General features: G+C 41.2%; 1 protein-coding gene across 1 annotated transcript in view; it reads left to right on the plus strand.

The window, feature by feature from the left end:
• LOC124553205 overlaps nucleotides 1-21,855 on the plus strand; it is a 226,247-nt gene that overhangs the window by 123,258 nt on the left and 81,134 nt on the right. The window contains exon 4 of the mRNA XM_047127098.1: nucleotides 6,309-6,415. Coding sequence (XP_046983054.1) covers nucleotides 6,346-6,415 — 70 coding nt within the window. The 5' untranslated portion in view covers nucleotides 6,309-6,345. The remainder of the gene's footprint in view (nucleotides 1-6,308; nucleotides 6,416-21,855) is intronic.

Genomic DNA, 21,855 nt, shown 5'->3' on the forward strand with positions numbered 1-21,855 from the left:
ATAACTTTTGAGTGATACTTAACGACTGTGTGGATACAAGCTAGACATACAGTATCTACATCTACATCTACATTGATACTCCGCAAGCCACGGAGGGCACTTTACGTGCCACTGTCATTACCTCCCTTTCCTGTTCCAGTCGCGTATGGTTCGCGGGAAGAACGACTGTCTGAAAGCCTCCGTGCGCGCTCTAATCTCTCTAATTTTACATTCGTGATCTCCTCGGGAGGTATAAGTAGGGGGAAGCAATATATTCGATACCTCATCCAGAAACGCACCCTCTCGAAACCTGGCGAGCAAGCTACACCGCGATGCAGAGCGCCTCTCTTGCAGAGTCTGCCACTTGAGTTTATTAAACATCTCCGTAACGCTATCACGGTTACCAAATAACCCAGTGACGAAACGCGCCGCTCTTCTTTGGATCTTCTCTATCTCCTCCGTCAACCCGACCTGGTACGGATCCCACACTGATGAGCAATACTCAAGTATAGGTCGAACGAGTGTTTTGTAAGCCACCTCCTTTGTTGATGGACTACATTTTCTAAGCACTCTCCCAATGAATCTCAACCTGGTACCCGCCTTACCAACAATTAGTTTTATATGATCATTCCACTTCAAATCGTTCCGTACGCATACTCCCAGATATTTTACAGAAGTAACTGCTACCAGTGTTTGTTCCGCTATCATATAATCATACAATAAAGGATCCTTCTTTCTATGTATTCGCAATACATTACATTTGTCTATGTTAAGGGTCAGTTGCCACTCCCTGCACCAAGTGCCTATCCGCTGCAGATCTTCCTGTATTTCGCTACAATTTTCTAATGCAGCAACTTCTCTGTATACTACAGCATCATCCGCGAAAAGCCGCATGGAACTTCCGACACTATCTACTAAGTCATTTATATATATTGTGAAAAGCAATGGTCCCATAACACTCCCCTGTGGCACGCCAGAGGTTACTTTAACGTCTGTAGACGTCTCTCCATTGATAACAACATGCTGTGTTCTGTTTGCTAAAAACTCTTCAATCCAGCCACACAGCTGGTCTGATATTCCGTAGGCTCTTACTTTTTTTATCAGGCGACAGTGCGGAACTGTATCGAACGCCTTCCGGAAGTCAAGAAAAATAGCATCTACCTGGGAGCCTGTATCTAATATTTTCTGGGTCTCATGAACAAATAAAGCGAGTTGGGTCTCACACGATCGCTGTTTCCGGAATCCATGTTGATTCCCACATAGTAGATTCTGGGTTTCCAGAAATGACATGATACGCGAGCAAAAAACATGTTCTAAAATTCTGGCCAGAAGTACCAGAACACTTCTATGTAACGTGGAATTGACCACTAGATATCGCAAGAGGCAGAACAACGAGTATAAAAGGAGGCAAGGAGTATCTCGTTGTCAGTAGAGAAGGATTAACAGTCAGGAGAGCTTAAAGTCGCAACTTTGACATGCACTACTCATTGGTTGTCACTTGAGTAACAAATCCATCAGCAACATTTCAACGCTTCTAAAGCTCTGCCCAAGTCAGCTGTTGGTGATGTGATTGTGAAATGTAAATGTAAAGGAACAATCACAGTAAACCGATCCAGGTAGACCTCATGTTGAGATAGATAGGGACAATTGACCATTGCGGGAGGGAGACTGTAAAAAATTACATGAAGTCTGTGAAGGGAATCACTTGGGGATTTCAAATTGTTAGCAGGGGAGCTATCACAGTGACTGTTTGTATGGAGCTCAAAAGAAATGGTGTGCCATGGTTGAACAGCTCCTCACAAGCATCAAATTTCCATGGTCAGTGTTAAGCGACACCTGAGGTGGTGTGAAGGCCAAAATCACTGGACACTGGATGATTGGGAATAAGTGATTTGGAATGATGAATCACACGATGCCCTGTGGCAGTTTGATGGAAAGGTTTGGGTTTGGTATTTGATGAATTCCGGAGAACTTTAGGTGCCATCCTGTGTAGTCCCGACAGTGAGGTACGAAGGCAGTGGTGTTACATTATGGAGGTATTTCTTGTGGTTTGGGTATGGTTACCTTATTGTGCTTACAAAATGCTAATTGTGGATGGTTATAAACACATTCTACTGCACTGTATACTGCGTACAGTAGAGGAACAGTTTGCAGATAATGATCCCCCCTCCTCTCCCCCCCCTCTCTCTCTCTCTCTCTCTCTCTCTCTCTCTCTCTCTCTCTCTCTCTCTCTCTCTCTCTTTTAAATCCATATTTTATTCTACATGTTTGAAAGTTTTACAGTGTGTAGATACATCCTTTAGGAACATTATTTTCATTTCTCCGCATAATTTCCATCCCTCTTGACTGCCTTACGCTTTTTTGGAACCAGTGCCTGTATACCCGCACAGTAAAATTATGGACCAACCTATTGGAGCTACTGTTTGGCAGCATGCACAAGGCAGTCATAATCTTCAAACCTTGTTCCATGAAGAGAGTCTTTCAGTTTCCCAAAGAGATGATAGTCACATGGAGCCAAGTCAGGACTGTAAGGCAGGTGTTTCAGTGTTGTCCGTCCGAGTTTTGTGATCATGGAGTGTGTGCAGTACGAGGCCTGCCACTGCGAGGACAATCCTCAATATTGCCATGCCCGCTTTCATCACGTAACCTGCTTGCCCACCGACTAACTGTGATCAACAGCAGAATCTCCATACACCTTTTTCAACCTCTTGTGGATGTTTCCCACTGTCTCGTTTTCACAGCGCAGGAATTCTATGACAGCATGTTGCTTCTGACAAATGTCAAGTGTAGCAGCCACCTTGAAGACGTGCTGTGAGGGCGCCACTCACGGGAACAGGTTGAACTAACTTTGAAAACAAGTGGGAAGGATGTATCTACATACTGTAAAACTTTCACACATGCAGAATGAAAACTATTTTTACAAAAATAGTGTACATTTATTTTGGAGTGACCCTCATAGAATGAGGAGGGATGGTTTTGTTGACTCTGGGAAAAATACTTGGGCAAACATGACAATGTCTAACAGCACATCCCATGTTAAATGTTGTGATGAAAACAGATGCAGAAAGCTACATTTCATTGCTGACACCAATGTAATCTCTGGTCCTAGTGGGCACCACTAAACTTGTTATATTTGTGCAATCCTGTTACTTCTTTGACAGTCAGTTGCTTTCTTGATGAAGATTGTTGTTGTTGTTGTGGTCTTCAGTCCTGAGACTGGTTTGATGCAGCTCTCCATGCTACTCTATCCTGTGCAAGCTTTTTCATCTCCCAGTACCTACTGCAACCTACATCCTTCTGAATCTGCTTAGTGTATTCATCTCTTGGTCTCCCTCTACGATTTTTACCCTCCACGCTGCCCTCCAATACTAAATTGGTGATCCCTTGATGCCTCAGAACATGTCCTACCAACCGATCCCTTCTTCTGGTCAAGTTGTGCCACAAACTTCTCTTCTCCCCAATCCTATTCAATACTTCCTCATTAGTTATGTGATCTACCCATCTAATCTTCAGCATTCTTCTGTAGCACCACATTTCGAAAGCCTCTATTCTCTTCTTGTCCAAACTATTTATCGTCCATGTTTCACTTCCATACATGGCTACACTCCATACGAATACTTTCAGAAATGACTTCCTGACACTTAAATCAATACTGGATGTTAACAAATTTCTCTTCTTCAGAAACGCTTTCCTTGCCATTGCCAGCCTACCTTTTATATCCTCTCTACTTCGACCATCATCAGTTATTTTGCTCCCCAAATAGCAAAACTCCTTCACTACTTTAAGTGCCTCATTCCCTAATCTAATTCCCTCAGCATCACCCGACTTAATTAGACTACATTCCATTATCCTTGTTTTGCTTTTGTTGATGTACATCTTATATCCTCCTTTCAAGACACTGTCCAGTCCATTCAACTGCTCTTCCAAGTCCTTTGCTGTCTCTGACAGAATTACAATGTCATCGGCGAACCTCAAAGTTTTTATTTCTTCTCCATGGATTTTAATACCTACTCCGAATTTTTCTTTTGTTTCCATTACTGCTTGCTCAATATACAGATTGAACAACATCGGGGAGAGGCTACAACCCTGTCTTACTCCCTTCCCAACCACTGCTTCCCTTTCATGTCCCTCGACTCTTATAACTGCCATCTGGTTTCTGTACAAATTGTAAATAGCCTTTCGCTCCCTGTATTTTACCCCTGCCACCTTTAGAATTTGAAAGAGAGTATTCCAGTCAACATTGTCAAAAGCTTTCTCTAAGTCTACAAATGCTAGAAACGTAGGTTTGCCTTTCCTTAATCTTTCTTCTAAGATAAGTCGTAAGGTCAGTATTGCCTCACGTGTTCCAGTGTTTCTACGGAATCCAAACTGATCTTCCCCAAGGTTGGCTTCTACTAGTTTTTCCATTCGTCTGTAAAGAATTCGTGTTAGTATTTTGCAGCTGTGACTTATTAAGCTGATAGTTCGGTAATTTTCACATCTGTCAACACCTGCTTTCTTTGGGATTGGAATTATTATATTCTTCTTGAAGTCTGAGGGTATTTCGCTTGTCTCATACATCTTCCTCACCAGATGGTAGAGTTTTGTCAGGACTGGCTCTCCCACGGCCGTCAGTAGTTCCAATGGAATATTGTCTACTCCGGGGGCTTTGTTTCGACTCAGGTCTTTCAGTGCTCTGTCAAACTCTTCACGCAGTATCATATCTCCCATTTCATCTTCATCTACATCCTCTTCCACTTCCATAATATTGTCCTCAAGTACATCGCCCTTGTATAGACCCTCTATATACTCCTTCCACCTTTCTGCTTTCCCTTCTTTGCTTAGAACTGGGTTTCCATCTGAGCTCTTGATATTCATACAAGTCGTTCTCTTATCTCCAAAGGTCTCTTTAATTTTCCTGTAGGCGGTATCTATCTTACCCCTAGTGAGATAGGCCTCTACATCCTTACATTTGTCCTCTAGCCATCCCTGCTTAGCCATTTTGCACTTTCTGTCGATCTCATTTTTGAGACGTTTGTATTCCTTTTTACCTGTTTCACTTACTGCATTTTTATATTTTCTCCTTTCATCAATTAAATTCAATATTTCTTCTGTTACCCAAGGATTTCTACCAGCTCTCGTCTTTTTACCTACTTGATCCTCTGCTGCCTTCACTACTTCATCCCTCAAAGCTACCCATTCTTCTTCTACTGTATTTCTTTCCCCCATTCCTGTCAATTGCTCCCTTATGCTCTCCCTGAATCTCTGTACAACCTCTGGTTCTTCTAGTTTATCCAGGTCCCATCTCCTTAAATTCCCACCTTTTTGCAGTTTCTTCAGTTTTAATCTACAGGTCATAACCAATAGATTGTGGTCAGAGTCCACATCTGCCCCTGGAAATGTCTTACAATTTAAAACCTGGTTCCTAAATCTCTGTCTTACCATTATATAATCTATCTGATACCTTTTAGTATCTCCAGGGTTCTTCCATGTATACAACCTTCTTTCATGATTCTTAAACCAAGTGTTAGTTATGATTATGTTGTGCTCTGTGCAAAATTCGACCAGGCGGCTTCCTCTTTCATTTCTGTCCCCCAATCCATATTCACCTACTATGTTTCCTTCTCTCCCTTTTCCTACACTCGAATTCCAGTCACCCATGACTATTAAATTTTCGTCTCCCTTCACAATCTGAATAATTTCTTTTATTTCATCATACATTTCTTCAATTTCTTCGTCATCTGCAGAGCTAGTTGGCATATAAACTTGTACTACTGTAGTAGGCATGGGCTTCGTATCTATCTTCGCCACAATAATGCGTTCACTATGCTGTTTGTAGTAGCTTACCCGCATTCCTATTTTCCTATTCATTATTAAACCTACTCCTGCATTACCCCTATTTGATTTTGTGTTTATAACCCTGTAGTCACCTGACCAGAAGTCTTGTTCCTCCTGCCACCGAACTTCACTAATTCCCACTATATCTAACTTCAACCTATCCATTTCCCTTTTTAAATTTTCTAACCTACCTGCCCGATTAAGGGATCTGACATTCCACGCTCCGATCCGTAGAACGCCAGTTTTCTTTCTCCTGATAACGACATCCTCTTGAGTAGTCCCCGCCCGGAGATCCGAATGGGGGACTATTTTACCTCCGGAATATTTTACCCAAGCTTCGGTAGCTCAGTTGGTAGAGCACTTGCCCGCGAAAGGCAAAGGTCCCGAGTTCGAGTCTCGGTCGGGCACACAGTTTTAATCTGCCAGGAAGTTTCATATCAGCGCACACTCCGCTGCAGAGTGAAAATCTCATTCTGGAACCATTTTGTTGTTTATCTTCTTTATCTTTATAGGAGTGGTATTGTTCAGACTGAACCAATAATAAAATGAATGGATTCCCATACTGTGGCCAGTCGAAATTCTTTATGCAAATTGAAAAATTTCATTGATGAAGACTGTGGTATGTCCTACCATATTTTTATTACACTGTTATGGAGAAAATAGTTTATTTTCTAAATATTTGGTACAAACTGAATCTGTTTGAATTGTTCCAAGGGGCACATTTTCTACTATTTAGAATGTGAATGGCTTATAAATGCAGTTGGTACATTTTATCTCAATCTGTGTGTATAAAAGGCAACGTCATTGCTGACTCCTCATTGCCCCAAACCGCTAAGGATAATTATCTTAAATTTGAAAAAAGTATGGATCTTATACTGTAGGAATTGTTTAAGAAGGAATTTTTCGATATTCCAACTGTAAAAGGGGTGAAATGGGGGATGAAGAGTTTTCTTTTTGAAATGTCACTATAAGTCAGTTTTGAAGGTAGGCCTACAAAAATTGGTATTTCGTTTCATGGTCAGAAACAAAGAAATGTTTCATCATTTTTGGAAAATTAACCCTGTGGGGGTGAAATAGTATGTGAAACTTTCATTGAAAGTGTATCATTACTAAGAAACTATTGAAGTATTTTTAAAGCTACATCTATGAACATTGGCATTTTGACTTCTCGGGTACAAATAAAAGAAATATTTGTTTCAGTGTTTTCGGAAATTGAACCTCTATGGGGTGAAAAAGCAGATGATATTTTTTATGGACATATTTTATTATGAAAGAATTTTCAAAGCTAGATCTGTGAATATTTAAATTTGGCTTCTTAGTTGGAAATTTTAAAATAGTGTTTAGCTGTATTTGGAAATTCAACCCCTATAGGGTGAAACAGGGGATGAAAGTTTTTCTGGAAATATTTCACTGTACAAGTGTTTTTGAAGCTAAATGCACGAAAATTTTTATTAAGTTTCTCTGTTAGAAATAAAAGATATGCAAATCACTGTGTTTGGAAATTCAGCCCCTAAGGCGGTGAAATACGGGGGGAAGGGGGGGGGGGGACATTTATGAAAATATTTCATTGCAATAGCATTTTTAAAGGTAAATCTTTGAAATTTGGTGTTTGGTTTTTTGGTTAGGGATTAAAAATACATGTTTCACGTTTTTGGAAATTAAGCCCATAAGGGGATGAAATAAGGTCAGACAGATTCACCGATTTATCATTGCCTACCCAAACTGCTAAGGACAGAAACTTGAAGTTTGGAGAGGGTGTGGATTTTACACTGTAGGCATCATTTAAGAAGGGATTGTTTGAAATTCCACTCCTAAGGGGGTGAAACTGGGGATAAAAGGCTTTTTGAAAATATGTTGCTGTGAAGGTAATTTTGAAGCTAGAACTGCGAAAAGTGGTATTTGGTTTCTTTCAGGAAATAAAAATATGTGTTTCAGCATTTTTGTAAATTCAACAACTAAGGGGGTATAATAGTGGGTGAAAAGTTTTTGAAAATTAAATAATTACTGAAGAACTGCTAAAGGATTTTTAAGGCTTTATCTATAACAATTGGTATTTGACTTCTCAGTTAGAAATAATAATAATAGTAATAATAATAATAATAATAATAATAATATAGGTTTCAGTGTTTCTGAAAATTCAGACAATTGGGGCAAACATTTTTAAGAAAATATTTCATTACATTAAAAATATATTAAAGCTAAATTTACGAAAATTGGTATTTCACTTTTTGGTTAGATATAAAGAAATATTTGTTAGGGAATGAAAGTTGCTATAGAAATATAAATAAATGCTATAGAAATATAAATAAATGAAAACTTTGGACTCTAGCTACCAGAATTGCTTTTTGGGCAGAAATACATTCAGAAAAGGCCACGCTTATGAGGCCTTAATTAGTGTGAAAAGTGTACAAGCTGTTGCAATTTGTGAACAACATAAAAATTTGATCTCTGCAGGCCATACAGTCTACACGAGTGAAGCAGTGGGCACTAACTGGAACAGGAAAGGAATGATGTACAGATGCAGGAGTTAATACAAAGTTTCACAATTTTCTACAGAACAGCCATTGGAGGATGTACATTTCATTAAACAAAGGAGAGTCCAAGTTGCGATATCAGCAGTTATGAAAAGGACAGATTGCTACTCAATATGTTATCTTTATGGTGAGTAGCACTCTTATCCTTTTCATTAAATTGAGTGTTTCATTTGTAAAACTGAATTACCATTTGCTATGGATGTCATGATGTGAGTGTGATGATCTTGGTTTGTTGCCATGCTACTATATACCAAGTCCTACATGTATTGTATAATGCACTGTTCTATAAAGGATATTATGGGTGGCAAGTTCTGTGTTGCATTTATTGTCTTAGAAAACTTTTGTCATGAATGAACAATCTTTCTGTAGATGTTCCCTGACCAACTAAATAACCAGTAGATTTCTGTTGTTGGTGATGTGTGATATTGCTTGTAATGCTGTTTAGTCATAGTACAAGTTGATAGTGTAGCATCACAGTCCATGGGGGCATGGGGTTTAAACAAATAGTTGTAATGTTTGCATTTACGATGTTAGTGTTTGCCTACATATGTGGAAAGAAATGATATGTAATAATAAATGTGAGCAGTATTTCTGCAGTCACTCTCTTAACTTTTGGCAGCCGTGTAATGTGAATTTTAAGTTCAATGACAACAAGGAATTTCTTGTAATGGTGATAAATGGGTATTTGCTCACAAAATCAATGGAGCATGTTTTAAATCTTGAAATGGTCACCACCAGAGTGCAAGTAATTTACTAGTATGTGGAAAAGATGTGGAGAGAAAATTTTGCTTTATAATTGCAGTGAAAGCCATTTGTCCTTTCCTTTTTTGTGCATGTTAAGTAGGATTTCATGAATTGTTATTCATGAAATCCTACTTAGAATATCAATGGCTGGTATTGCAACAGTGACAGCAATATTTCATTTTTCTTTCCGCATTTTTTCCACCTACTAGCAATTTACTTGCATTATGTTTGTGACTATTTCAAGATTTGAAACACACTCTATTAGTCTTATAAGCAAATACCTATTGATGACCATTATCAGAAATTTCTTACAGTAGTCACTGAACTAAAAATTCACATTACAGTGGCTGCCAAAAGTTAATAGAGTGTTCGCTGAAACATGGCTTGGGTTTATTATTATGTCTCATTTCTTTTTTCATGTGTAGGCCAAGTCTTAACATTGTAAATGCAAACATTACAACTGTTTGTTTATCCCCTCCACCCATTTGGACTGTGATGCCACACTATCAACTTGTACTATGACTTGACAGGACTACAAGCAGTATTATACATTGGCAACAATAGAGATATGTTGGCTATGTAATGAGTCAGAAAACATCTGCAGGAAGATTATTTCCTCCACGACAAAAGTTTTCTAAGAGAATGATTGCAACACAAAACTTGCCGGCTGTTATATACATTACAGAACACTACATTGTACAATACATGCTGGACTCAGTATATAGTAGTATGCCAACAAAACATCCACAGTAAATGGTAATTCACTTTTACAACTTAAACGCTGATTTTAATGAAAGGTGTAAGAGTGTTACTCACCATAAAGATGACACATTGAGTAGCAATGTATCCTTTTCATTGTTGTTGGTATTCTCACCTGGACTCGCCATTGTTAAATTTAATGAAAATCACACCCTCCAATGTTCTTTTCAGTGAAAAATGTGAATTTCTTCTACTAAGCAGTCCTGAAAGATTTAAAATACAAAAAATTCTGGATAAATTGGAATTTTTAATGTGTGACAAAGAAAGAGCACCACCCATATTTCTCAAAATGAAGAGCACCAATGGATGCACCTAACAGTTAGCCACACTCAAGGAATTTGCATCACTTTGATTTGATGAAGTGTTTAAGTTGTCAAATTATCACCATTAAATGTACATGTTTCATTGCGTGTAGAGTCCTGACATTGCCCCCCAGTCCTACAGGGCTGAGGTGGCAGAACTCCACACCACGGTCTAATTCACAAATGTCAGTTTGTTACCAATTCTCATCACGATTCCTATGCCGGTTCTATGGATAATGGCACAATCATTTGGTTGCCTCATGAAAAGGAGGTGCGTCAGTGCGCACTACAACCTGAAATCCCATCTTTGAGTGAAGTATTAAATATTGTTCAATCTTTCAAGGTACAAGGGTTGGAACTTAAATGGTGGCAACTATTTATTCACAACTGATACAAAAGAGTTACATGTTAGCACCTGTCACTGTCCTTCAAACAGTCACCAGCATTGTGTAGAACCCGTTGCCAGGGATGTGGAAGGCATAGTATACCATTAGCAGAGCATGTTCTGCTGATGGTGTGAATGGTGTGGTCTACTGCCTGTCATACTCTGGAACAGTTCTGAAGTGAATGCCACAAAGTGGTTCCTTCATCTTTGGAATCAAATCAAAGTCACAAGTTTTGTGTCAGCTCCCAAACCCAAGGTCCTCAGCGGTACTTTTGGGGCAGCCACCACAAATTGTATAAAGTGTGACTAGTGACCAGGATGTAGCTATGTCTGGTGGCCAAAAAATAATTAATGACAAGAATTGCGCCAGCTAGAATGAAGAGATAACTTATCTTTATTTCTGACGGAATGTGCACCAGCAATACAAGTCCAAGTACTATTCAAGAGTAATCTGTGTACTGAGCCTAGTCGAATACAATAGCAAATATCACACTGCAATGGCTCCGCTATAAACTCCACGAAAGGCTATCAATAGACAATCAACACTATACTGTCCGTCTCGGGGCCAGTGCTCCTCCTTATATGCAAAAGGCAGAGGGCGCTGTGGACCCGAGCTCAGCCATGGCGCGACCTCTTCCGCCGGCGGTAACGCCATGAGATGTTGACGGCTGAGACAGGAAATGTGGCCAGTGATGTCACGGTCAGGACGCACGTGCACGAGTTGGTTGGTTGGGTCCGTGGATACAACAACAAAGCCTTAAGTCCAGGAAGTATGGTGGATCGTACAGTACTTCCCAGTCCCATCGACCGAACAGAGCAGCCACAGCTTTTGCCGTATGTTCCCATACATTGTCTTGCAAAATGATGGGTGGGTTGGCCAGAAAGTGTCGCCGCTTCTTCCACAAAGCTAGTCACAGGAGATGCTTCAAAAATGAACAGTAATGCTGTGCATTGACGGTCTGCCATGGAATAACATAATGCATTACGCTAACACCATCACAGTTGTACACAAGAATCACTATAACTTTCACCATACTGGGCTCTGATGCACTTTCAACTTTCGATGTGACCTATAATGATACCATTCACTGGATTGTTGTTTCATTTTCGGCTCATACGATGTGGCCCATGTCTCATCCAGTGTTATGATATGGTGTAAAAAGGCCTCTCCTTCACACTCATAGTGCTCCAAGTGCATCTGAGCTGTGTCTCAATGCATCCATTTCTGCATTTCCATCAAGTCATGTTGAACCCATCATGCTGCAATTTTTCACATGCAAAGGCGTTCCTTCAGGATGCAAAGCACAGTCGTATGTGCTAATCCGGTTTCATGGGCGAGCTCATGAATCATATGGCACCAATCACTGTCCACTAACATTGCAACAGCATGCACTTCTTCTTCAGAGATGCTAGGACGACCTGCCCGATGCATGTCTGCCACAGTTTACCGACCTGCATTGAAGGCTTGTACCCAATGTGCCACTGTTCTCTATGGAAATGCCGATTCCCCACATGCCTCTTGAGGACCTTGATGACACTTTCGTACTGTACAACCTCTGGCACATTCAATCTTGAGCCAACTCCATTGTTCCTGTTTCAAAAACATAGTGGCACCGTTACATTAGACTGCTCACTCAGAAGTGACTGTGTTTCTCTTGATTGTGCGCATGCCGGTGACGTGGTACAGGCGAGTCCGTTTGGTTGGTGGTAAGGTAGGTATGTCAACAACGTGTGCTATTGGTGACAATAATAGATTCCATTGCATAGTGATTCCACAGCAGTGTTGCCACTGTTTAAGTTCCAACCTACGTATCGTGTGCTGCTAGTTATCAGATTGAGACTCGGTGTGACATCGCTGTGGTGGCTCCTGTTCCTGGTTGTTGGGTGCTGGTCAGTTCTCAGGGAGGATGATGTGACAGCTGTACAAATGCAGCCTCCATGCCACACTGCGCAGTGACATGCCAAACGACCACCACCACAGCAATGGCAGCACCTTGTTCTCCTATCTTGCACTTTTTTTTTTTTTTTTTTTTTTTGCAACATGGTAAGGCCATTTTCCTTAAGCACTTTCTGACTTGACAACAAGTGAAGGAAAAAAGGGCATCTAGTGTCTGTGTATGATTCCTAGCCCCCTCCTGTGGAGATGAAGGTGGACGTTAATTGTGTCTCCAGTTACTTGACATTTGGCAACCTAAAATGAGCAGTACATTCCACTTTTGGGCTATTTATGGCTCCCACTATGTATTGTCTGTGATTTGTTCCTCGATTTTTGGTAGTGGGTGCTGGTACTGCACATTTGTTTGGTCTAGATGCTTTCAGTACCTTTGATTTTTCCATTTCACGTAAGGTGTACCTTGTTCCCCAACATGTTCCGTACTGGCAGTTAGACTCTGTGTGTTCTGAATTCTTGACTCTCTTCACAAGAACCTTTATTATCAGTGGACACCGACGTGGGAGCGTGTGTTCAAGCTTTTGAAATCTACATTACAGTTGGAATCTCTGTTTCGAGAGCCAACTGAATGATGGTGCCAAGGACCATACAATTGACAAAGGAATTGTGATGATAATTGGTAACAAACTGACATTTGTGACCTAGACCGTGGCATGGAGTTGAGGTGCAGTGGCAGAATACAATATGCGCTACGATGACATTTTGGCTATGGACACCTCCATCACAGACTTCTTACACTTCAAGGTGAGGATGGTTCCGAATGTCCGATAGCTAATTTGCCATAAATATTCAACTTCTCTCAGCAGTGCAACTCCTGAGTTGAGAAGGAAGCACTTGCACTCTATGCACTCAAAAAGTTTCATATTGTGTTGTATGGGTCTAAGTTCTTCCTCTTCACTGACAACAAGTCCTCGGTTTGATTGTTTAACCCTTCTGCTTTGTTGCCCAACAAAGCAGCACATTGCCTCCAGTGGTGGGTCTCGTTTCTGAGTCACTAAGAGTATGAAATTCATTTTTGGCCTACTGTGCAACAAACTGACACCGATGCGCTGTTTTGCCTTCTACGGGGTCTAGATCCTATTTTTTACTAGGGTGAACTCCTTTGTTTTCACTTTCATGTTGAGGTGCAATGTACAGTGAAAGGATGTCCTATTACAGGCTCCTGGATTGCAGCTGTTGGCACTGCTGATACGGTCTTGCATCAAGTTGTTCACCTCATTCAGCACAGCTGGCCGGACAGGCCTCTGGGTACGACTTCTGATTCTTTACGTAACTCTTTTGCCTTATGTCATAACCTTTCAGTGTTTGATGATTCTGTCTTAGTTATAGATGAGTTGTTGTCTACGGTTGTGATTCTGGCTGGCATACAGCAGAATGTGCTTCAGCTCCTACATCGGGGACATTGAGGGTTCTTGGGTACCAGGTTATTGTGTTTTGACGGGGAATCGATGCTGACATTGTACATCTTGATGCTACACAATAGACAGTACTGTGAGTGACACTCTCTTTGTTGTCTGTGCTGCAGAGTATGTGAGAATGTGTCCATATTGATTTCATGAGACCCATCCTAAATTTTTCCAGGTTTTTGATTGTCCATGCTTTTTATAAATTTCCATACGTTATTCATTGCCCTCAGACATCAGCCGCAGCTATGATTCAGGCTGTCTCGAAAGTGCTTGACAGGTGATAGTCCACAGTGTGGTGTAATGGTGAGATGGGATGTCTTGTCCACACATTTCAATGTACAAATGAAAAAGTACCTCATGGTGGCCTCCTACATAGACAAGACCTTGAGATGCTTGTCAAGTTCCTACAGGGATTGGATTCCAACCGAGATGGTCCGTGGTTGCCAGGAATGCACCCTATTGCATCTGCTCATGCCACTCAGCCAAAGCCCGAAGGCACAGCTCTCTCTGTGCTATACTACTGGCTCCACGGACTGGGCTTTGGTGTTTGGCCACAGACCAAAAAGGATTCTGGCCATGGTCCACAGCTGCCGAAGCCACTGCCACTATATTGTGCACACCAGTGGCAGGCTGACGGTGTGGCACCACTACCAGTACTGCTTAACAGTACCTGCTGCCTCTGCCATCAGCATCTGTCCTAGCCTCATAGAGCATCCCTGGTGTAGGGGTGAACCCACCCTCCATGTGGAGGTTGATACCTCCTGCTTTTTCTGCAGGGTCCAGCTGCCCTGATGCCTGCTGTGGGGCCTTTCCACAGTGCTTTACTGCCATTGGTGCCAGCAGGACCTGTGCCTTCAGGCCCTTTGACACTGGTGCCCCCAAATGAGATGCCAGCACCTTCACCGTAGGCACAGTTCCATCGTGTCGAGAACTGGACATTGAGATGCAACCGATACCTGTGTTACCGTTCCTCTCTTATGGGACTTCACAGGGGAGCAGACGCCACACGTGTCCGCAGCCGTACCATTTTGGCACCTGTACTCACTGATTCCAGCCCTTAATCTCCTTCCATGCCACACTCATCGTTTATGGTGTCTGTCACAGAGGCCGTGGATATTTTGAGAGTTGCCCTCATGTCCACATCATTGGAATGCTCTCTCCCCATGGAGGAGGGCTGCTAGAACTCTGGATATGGTACTTGGGCACATGCTGTGGCACCAGGCCCCTGGCACGCTATACTTTGTATATTCCATCAATGGCATCTGCGTGGACTGGCCACCAGAGGCCATCTGCAGTGGACCGTGTGACTTGCGCACATGCCGTGGCATCTGCCGCATAATATACTGGAGCCTTTCTCTTTATAAGCAAATTGCAGCAGACACTTGATTTCATATTGTGTTCATACTTGCCATCAGCAGCTGCTTATATCAGTATGTTGGTTGTTTCTATGTTTGTGTCTATGTTATAAGCTGTTGTTCACTTCTAGGCAGAAGGATAATGAACTTTGGTTAATGATGTTGTTTGCCTCTTCCAGTATGATACAAGAATAGTAGTAGTAGTAGTAGTAGCAGCAGCAGCGGGCTATGGAATGTCTGTTACACTTTGAGGAAGGCTGTTGCATGGTGTTACTTGTATTGGATATTTGGATGCAAGTCATAATACTGATAAGCAGGTCTGTGTTACTATATCACCAGTTTAAATGTACACCTGTTCCTACACCTGCAAAGACTGGTCTAAAAGTAGTGTCTTTCATGGCATTTTGTGTGTGTGTAAGGTGATCACTGCAAGCAAGTGCCATAAACAGTAGCCACCTGTCCCACACAAACTGACTGCCGCTGCGAAACTTGGCTACCACTGTTCGTAGAGACTACTCTGTTTGCGGGGCACATGCATGGGCATTGTGCAATACCTCCACTGGTGACGGACTGGCCATCACTTGGTAATAGTATGCCCTTAAGCAATATCATCACATTACACCTTGTAAGAGCAATAACTAAAATACAGGGAAAATGACTCTGGGATTTTCATTACTGTAATGGGCATATTATTGTTTCCTTATTTGAATTGTAGTGATGGAAATATGTTGTTTTGTAATAGTGTTTCATAAATGACTAGTACAGTTAGCAAACTGTGGGCCATAATGAAACATTTTACAAAAACGAAAGAGTGTAATATACTCTGTTTACATTTCCACAGCTGATGCAGCAAATCTCTTAATTTATTATTAAGTACAAATGCTTTGACAAAGTTTCATCATTTTATAATTAATAACTGTGATCAGCTTTAATCAACTTCAGATGTGGAATGTTGATAAAAATTTAACATTATATTGTTTAACACTTTCTGGGTGACAGCTGGACATGATTTGAGCAGTTTGTGTGCCTGCATTTCTGCTTTGCAGAATTTTACGACAACACCCCATATGTATGTAAAAAAATATCGAAAACCCAGTCGGCTGGAATTTTATCTCCAATTTATTTTATAGGCTACTGGTTTCAGCGATATGACATGATTGTCAGGCCCCTCTGTACTAGATATTGGGTGGGATTTGCCAATGACAAACATGTATGTGACACCTGAAAATAACCAGTCTTCAAACCAGATTATGCACACGTGACATTAGCATATGATTATGTGTCAAACACAAATGGTTTGTGTAATTCTGATGGAGATTGGCTTTCTGTGGTTTCTCCAACCTATGCAACGCATTCTTAGGTTCATGGATAAAACTGCAACACAAAGCTCTTTTAATGAAATCAAATCACAGATTCCACTTTACAAATGTGTAAATTCTCTGTGTGTCTCTCGTTCCTCCTCCCCCCACCCTCTCTATCGTCCTGACTCACAAAAGATGTAAACTGGGACTCAACAATAACATTTGAATTAATAGCTCTGTTGATGGTGGGACCAGTACTTCATGATAGGAGTCTCTGAATATCATATGAATAAACCTGATGTAAACATTACATTATATATACTTCCATACGTGCTAGAATCTCGTGGGATTGCATTTCACATGCAGTGGAAGCCAAGCTGTCTCGAGTACAGTGAAGTACAATAAGAAGTATGTGTTTTATGCTCATTCATTCATTGCCATGTCCGGTGAGCATTTCCAAAAAACCACAGCTGTGATAGCTTTGTCATTTCCTTCCTAAATATCCTGTACTGTGCACAGTTTGCCCAGGAGGAGGCTTGGATCTTCTTCAGCACTGCAGTTTCAAGAGGTGTCTGCGCTCACTGGAAGGGTTCCCCATTTCTTCAGGTTGGTCTTGCATCAGAGGAGGCCCACTCTTAGTTGGTTGAGGGACCTCCATACAGGATATTGTAGGTTTGCACCAGGAGCTAGTTCTTCTTTTGATGATACCACTACAGGCAGTGAGCTCTTCCATGTTGCAAGATGAATTGCCTCTGGTGCTTCCTCCAGTGGCACAGTCCTAGGAATGAAACTCTTGCAAAATTTAAAGCATGATCTTGCTGCCTGATGACCATACATAGGATGTCGGTGGTCATTTCCTGCTGTGTTCTCTCATTGTCTGCAGCAGCGGCCCTCCAGATGTTGGGTGGGGCTATTCCAACAATCGGATACAATTTAAGCACTGTTGTTGGCTTCAAGCATCCTGAGATGATCCTTGCAGTATCATTGACCACAATATCGACTTGCTCAGCATGAGCTGAAGCCTTCCACACAGGAGCAACATACTCGACAGCTGATACACAGAGCACAAGTGCAGAAGCCCTTGGGAGGTGCAGGCAGGTTGGTTCACCAGCTGCTGCCAATCAGCTTCTTAAGTATCCCATTGCGAGCAAAGACTTCCTGTTGCACATTTAGACACTGCTATCTGTACGTTAGAGCCCTTTCCAGTGTGACAGCTAGATAGACTGGTGTTGGGCAATGTTTCAGTTGCTCCTCATAATGTGATGTTTACCTTTTGCTGCGCTTTGCTGTTTCATAAGTGGAAGATACTCACTTGAGTTTTACTGGGATTGGGCTTCAGGTGGTTGTCATCATAGTACTTGGAGAGTTCATCCATTGTTAAAGACAGTTTTCCCTCTACTTATTTAAAGGTTATCCACTGAACAGCTACTGCTGGTTTATAATCATAGATGAAGAGCCTAGTACTCGCTGGTAGTGGCTGAGCATTTGTGTAGATATTGTACAGTGCTGGAGCATGCACACTGCCTTGGGGGAGACCTTTAACAGTTTCCTATGGTTCACAGTGTGATATGCAGCTGTTAGATCAACAAAAGCGACTTCACTAATCTCACAACTCTCAAAATCATCCTCGATGTGCTGGGTTAGATTCGAGATTTGACTGCTGCATGATTTGCCAGCATGAAAGCCTGCTTGTTGTGAGATAGACTTCACTTTGAGGGTGGCACTGATTTGGTTAAGTACCTGCCATTCTAATATCTTGAAGGTGTGTTTTATGATGTATCACTCGCACACTGACTCAACGATAATACAGGACAACAGTTTTACCAGCACATTAAACTTGGACAGCACTGGCCAGTTAGCTGGCCCAACTAAACAGTAGTGATGTGAACATTGGCAGTTATGATGTAAAAACAGATGAGCAGACAAAAAATATGGCTTTGAGTGTCATTTAATTTTTGAATAGAATGAAATAATACACAGCAAAACTCTGACAGTATGCTTCTTACAAGACAATATGGAAAACATAACATAATGTTGACAGTAGCTAACATAGTGATGTACAACTTAAACACAGGGCAATTTTTCTGCACCAGCTATGTGTAATGTAATACTGTATTGCAGGGATTTCACCATATAGTTAAAATAGTGTACAGTTTAGGAACTGTTATTAGCTATGTTGATAACAAGGCATTCAACAAGAGAAACCATGAAGCCATTCAAGCATCACTATTTTCCTCCATTTTTTGTGCATGCTTTTCTGCATCCTGCTAGCATTCAACATTGACATATGACAAAGCTTCGTACATTTATTCCAGTACATCTGGGAGCTTAAATTTCATGTTATTTCTCAAAAAATAAGCTTTAACTCAATTCTGTTTAGATTGCAGTGGTATGGTGGCAGCTATAATAATGCAGCAGTTGTATGATATGCACAGTGTCATGGAAACTGTTGTTTTCCATATTTCTAACAAAGCTTATCACTCTGGCTTGTTGAGATCACATGTGTAATGTAAAATGGTGGATTTAGTCCCAATAAAGAGAATTTGATTTTTCATTTTTGTCCCAAAAATTTATTTTTAGTGTGTTCTTAATTTAAACACTCTTTAATAGCAAGTTTTACGCAAAATATCGATAATTACAGTTTTATATTTGCAATGAAAACTGGAATATGTGTGGTTAGAAACAAGAAGAAAAGAAGGGAAATGATGATTAGATGAGTGTTAAATAGCATACATTTGATGAATTTTATATTTAAATGATCTAGGAGAATTCTGTATTTAATTAATCTATGTAATCAAATTGAATTGGGGGGGGGGGGGGGGGGGGTCAGTGAAAAGAGAAAGACTAGAGCAAGCTTCAAACCAGTGATGAATACAACATCCAGCCACAATTCTTTAAGGCTAGCAATTCAGCCATGCAGTTCATTCACAAATATGCCTTAACTTCTCTAAATAAAATCCTTCAGAAAACTTCAAAGCCAATTTCCTCTCTGAACTTGTGAAAAGTGTTAAGAACGACCAGTTTTTGGCCACTTTTTAAAGGTGTTCTGTTTGTCTAGTTTAGTATGGAGCAGGAAATTGCATGAGCAATTTTCGCTGTATATACAAACATCAAAAAAAGTTTTGCATCAGCCCGGTTGCCAGAACTCCTGAAGATAGATGTTGACTGTGGATATTGTACTACAGACACAGTCCCTTCACTATTCAGAGATGTCACTAAATCTGCTCAAAGATGTAAACAACTGTGCATGAGCAGCACCTATTAAATGGAGGGGGTCCGACAGCCCATCAGTTCCAATCATTCCACCAGGAATGACGTACACGACTCGTGTTGTTTGTAGTTCAGCCATACCTAGACAGTCAATAGCACGGTTCGATCACATCCAAATTGTTACTGTGTGGCAAGAAGGGCTCTCAACAAGGGAAGTGTCCAGGCATCTTGGAATGAACCACAGTGATGTTGATCGAACGTGGAGAAGATACAGAGATAATTGTCAATGACATGCCTCGCTCAGGCCACCCAGGGGCTACTCCTGCAGTGGATGACCGCTACCTACGGTTTATGGCTTGGAGGAACCCTGACAGCAACACCACCATGTCGAATAATGCCTTTCTTGCACCCACAGGATGTCATGTTACGACTAAAACTGTGCGCCATAGGCTGCATGATGTGCAACTTCAGTCTCAACGTCCATGGCAAGGTCCATTTTTGCAACCATGACACCATGCATCGCGGTACAGCATGCCGAATGGACCTCTCAGGATTGTCATTACATTCTTTTCACTATTGAGTGTTGCATATGCTTTCAGCGAGACAACTATTGAAGGCCTGTTTTGAGGCAATCCGATCAGGTTGAATGCCTTAGACATACTGTCCATCAAGGTGGAGGTCCCTGAACTTTTGGGGTGGCATTATGTGTGGCCGACGTACTCCGCTGGTGGTCATGGAAGACGCCATAATGACTGTATGATACGTGAATGCCATCCTCCGACCCACAGTGCAACCATATTAGCAGCTTATTGGCAAGGAATTCATCTTCATGGATGACAATTTACGCCCCTATTGTGCACATCTTGTGAATGACTTCCTTCAGGATAATGACACTGCTTGACTAGAGTGGTCAGCATGTTCTTCAGACATGAACCCTATTGAACAAGACACGGGATTTATGGACAACATGACCCACCAACTACTCTGAGGGATCTGTGCCGAATTGCTGTTGAGGAGAGGTACAATATGGACCAACAGTGCCTTGATGAACGTGTGGATAGTATGCAATGACGAATACAGGCATGCATATGCAAGAGGACGTGCTACTGGGTGTTAGAGGTACCAATGTGTACAGCAGTCAGGACCACCACCTCTGAAGGTCTCGCTGTATGATGATACAACAAGCAACGTGTGGTTTTCATGAGCAATAAAAAGGGTGGAAATGATGTTTATGTTGATCTCTATTCCAATTTTCGGTGCTGGTTCCATAACTCTCAGAACCAAGGTGATGCAAAACTTTTTTTGATGTGTGTATTAACAGCACAACAATTAGAGTACAACTAGTGTGTACAGAGACTGTGGTGGTACACAATTTTTGCAATAAAAACTACAGAGCTGAGTTGTATTTAAGAAATATGAGGGTGGCGTGCATGCAAATTTCTCAGAATCATTACGAGAGGTCACCGCTAGCCCGAGTTGTTTACATGATATTCATTGTACTGTTGCATGTAAACACATGCCACATCAGTGCTTTTGGAAGAGAGCTGTGGCAGTGATGTGGCTTTGTTGTTGTTTCCACGTAGTGATTTGTGAAGATAGAAAAAAATCAAGATTTAAGTAGTGATTAAGTATTTCATAAAGAAAGGTATGAAAGGAAACAACATTCATGGTGATTTCCAGAATACATGGTGGGGGGCAGGAAGGTGGGTGGGGGGCAGCCTCTGCTCCTTTATATTAAACTGTGGACAAATGAATTTAAATTTTGTCAGGAGAGCTTAGATGATGATCTGCGCAGTGGTCATCCAAGATGTGTCACTACTCCAGAAATCATTCCAAAAGTGCACAAAATGGTCATCGAATATCGCCGATTGAAAGTGTGTGAAATTGCTCGTCCTTGCCAAATGTCATCTGAAAGGGTGTATCACATTTTAATTGAATAATTAGAAATGAAAAAATTATCTGCAAGATGTGTGCCGCGACTCTTGATGCTGGTTCAAAAATGCATGAGAATGGACATATTGGGAGAATGTTTGGCCTGTTTTAGCAGAAATGAAAAAGATTTCTTGCACCGGTTTGTGACCACAGATGGAACTCTGGTGCACTACTATACCC

This window comes from Schistocerca americana, chromosome 11, assembly GCF_021461395.2.
Source record: "Schistocerca americana isolate TAMUIC-IGC-003095 chromosome 11, iqSchAmer2.1, whole genome shotgun sequence".
NCBI classification, from domain to species: Eukaryota; Metazoa; Arthropoda; class Insecta; order Orthoptera; family Acrididae; genus Schistocerca; species Schistocerca americana.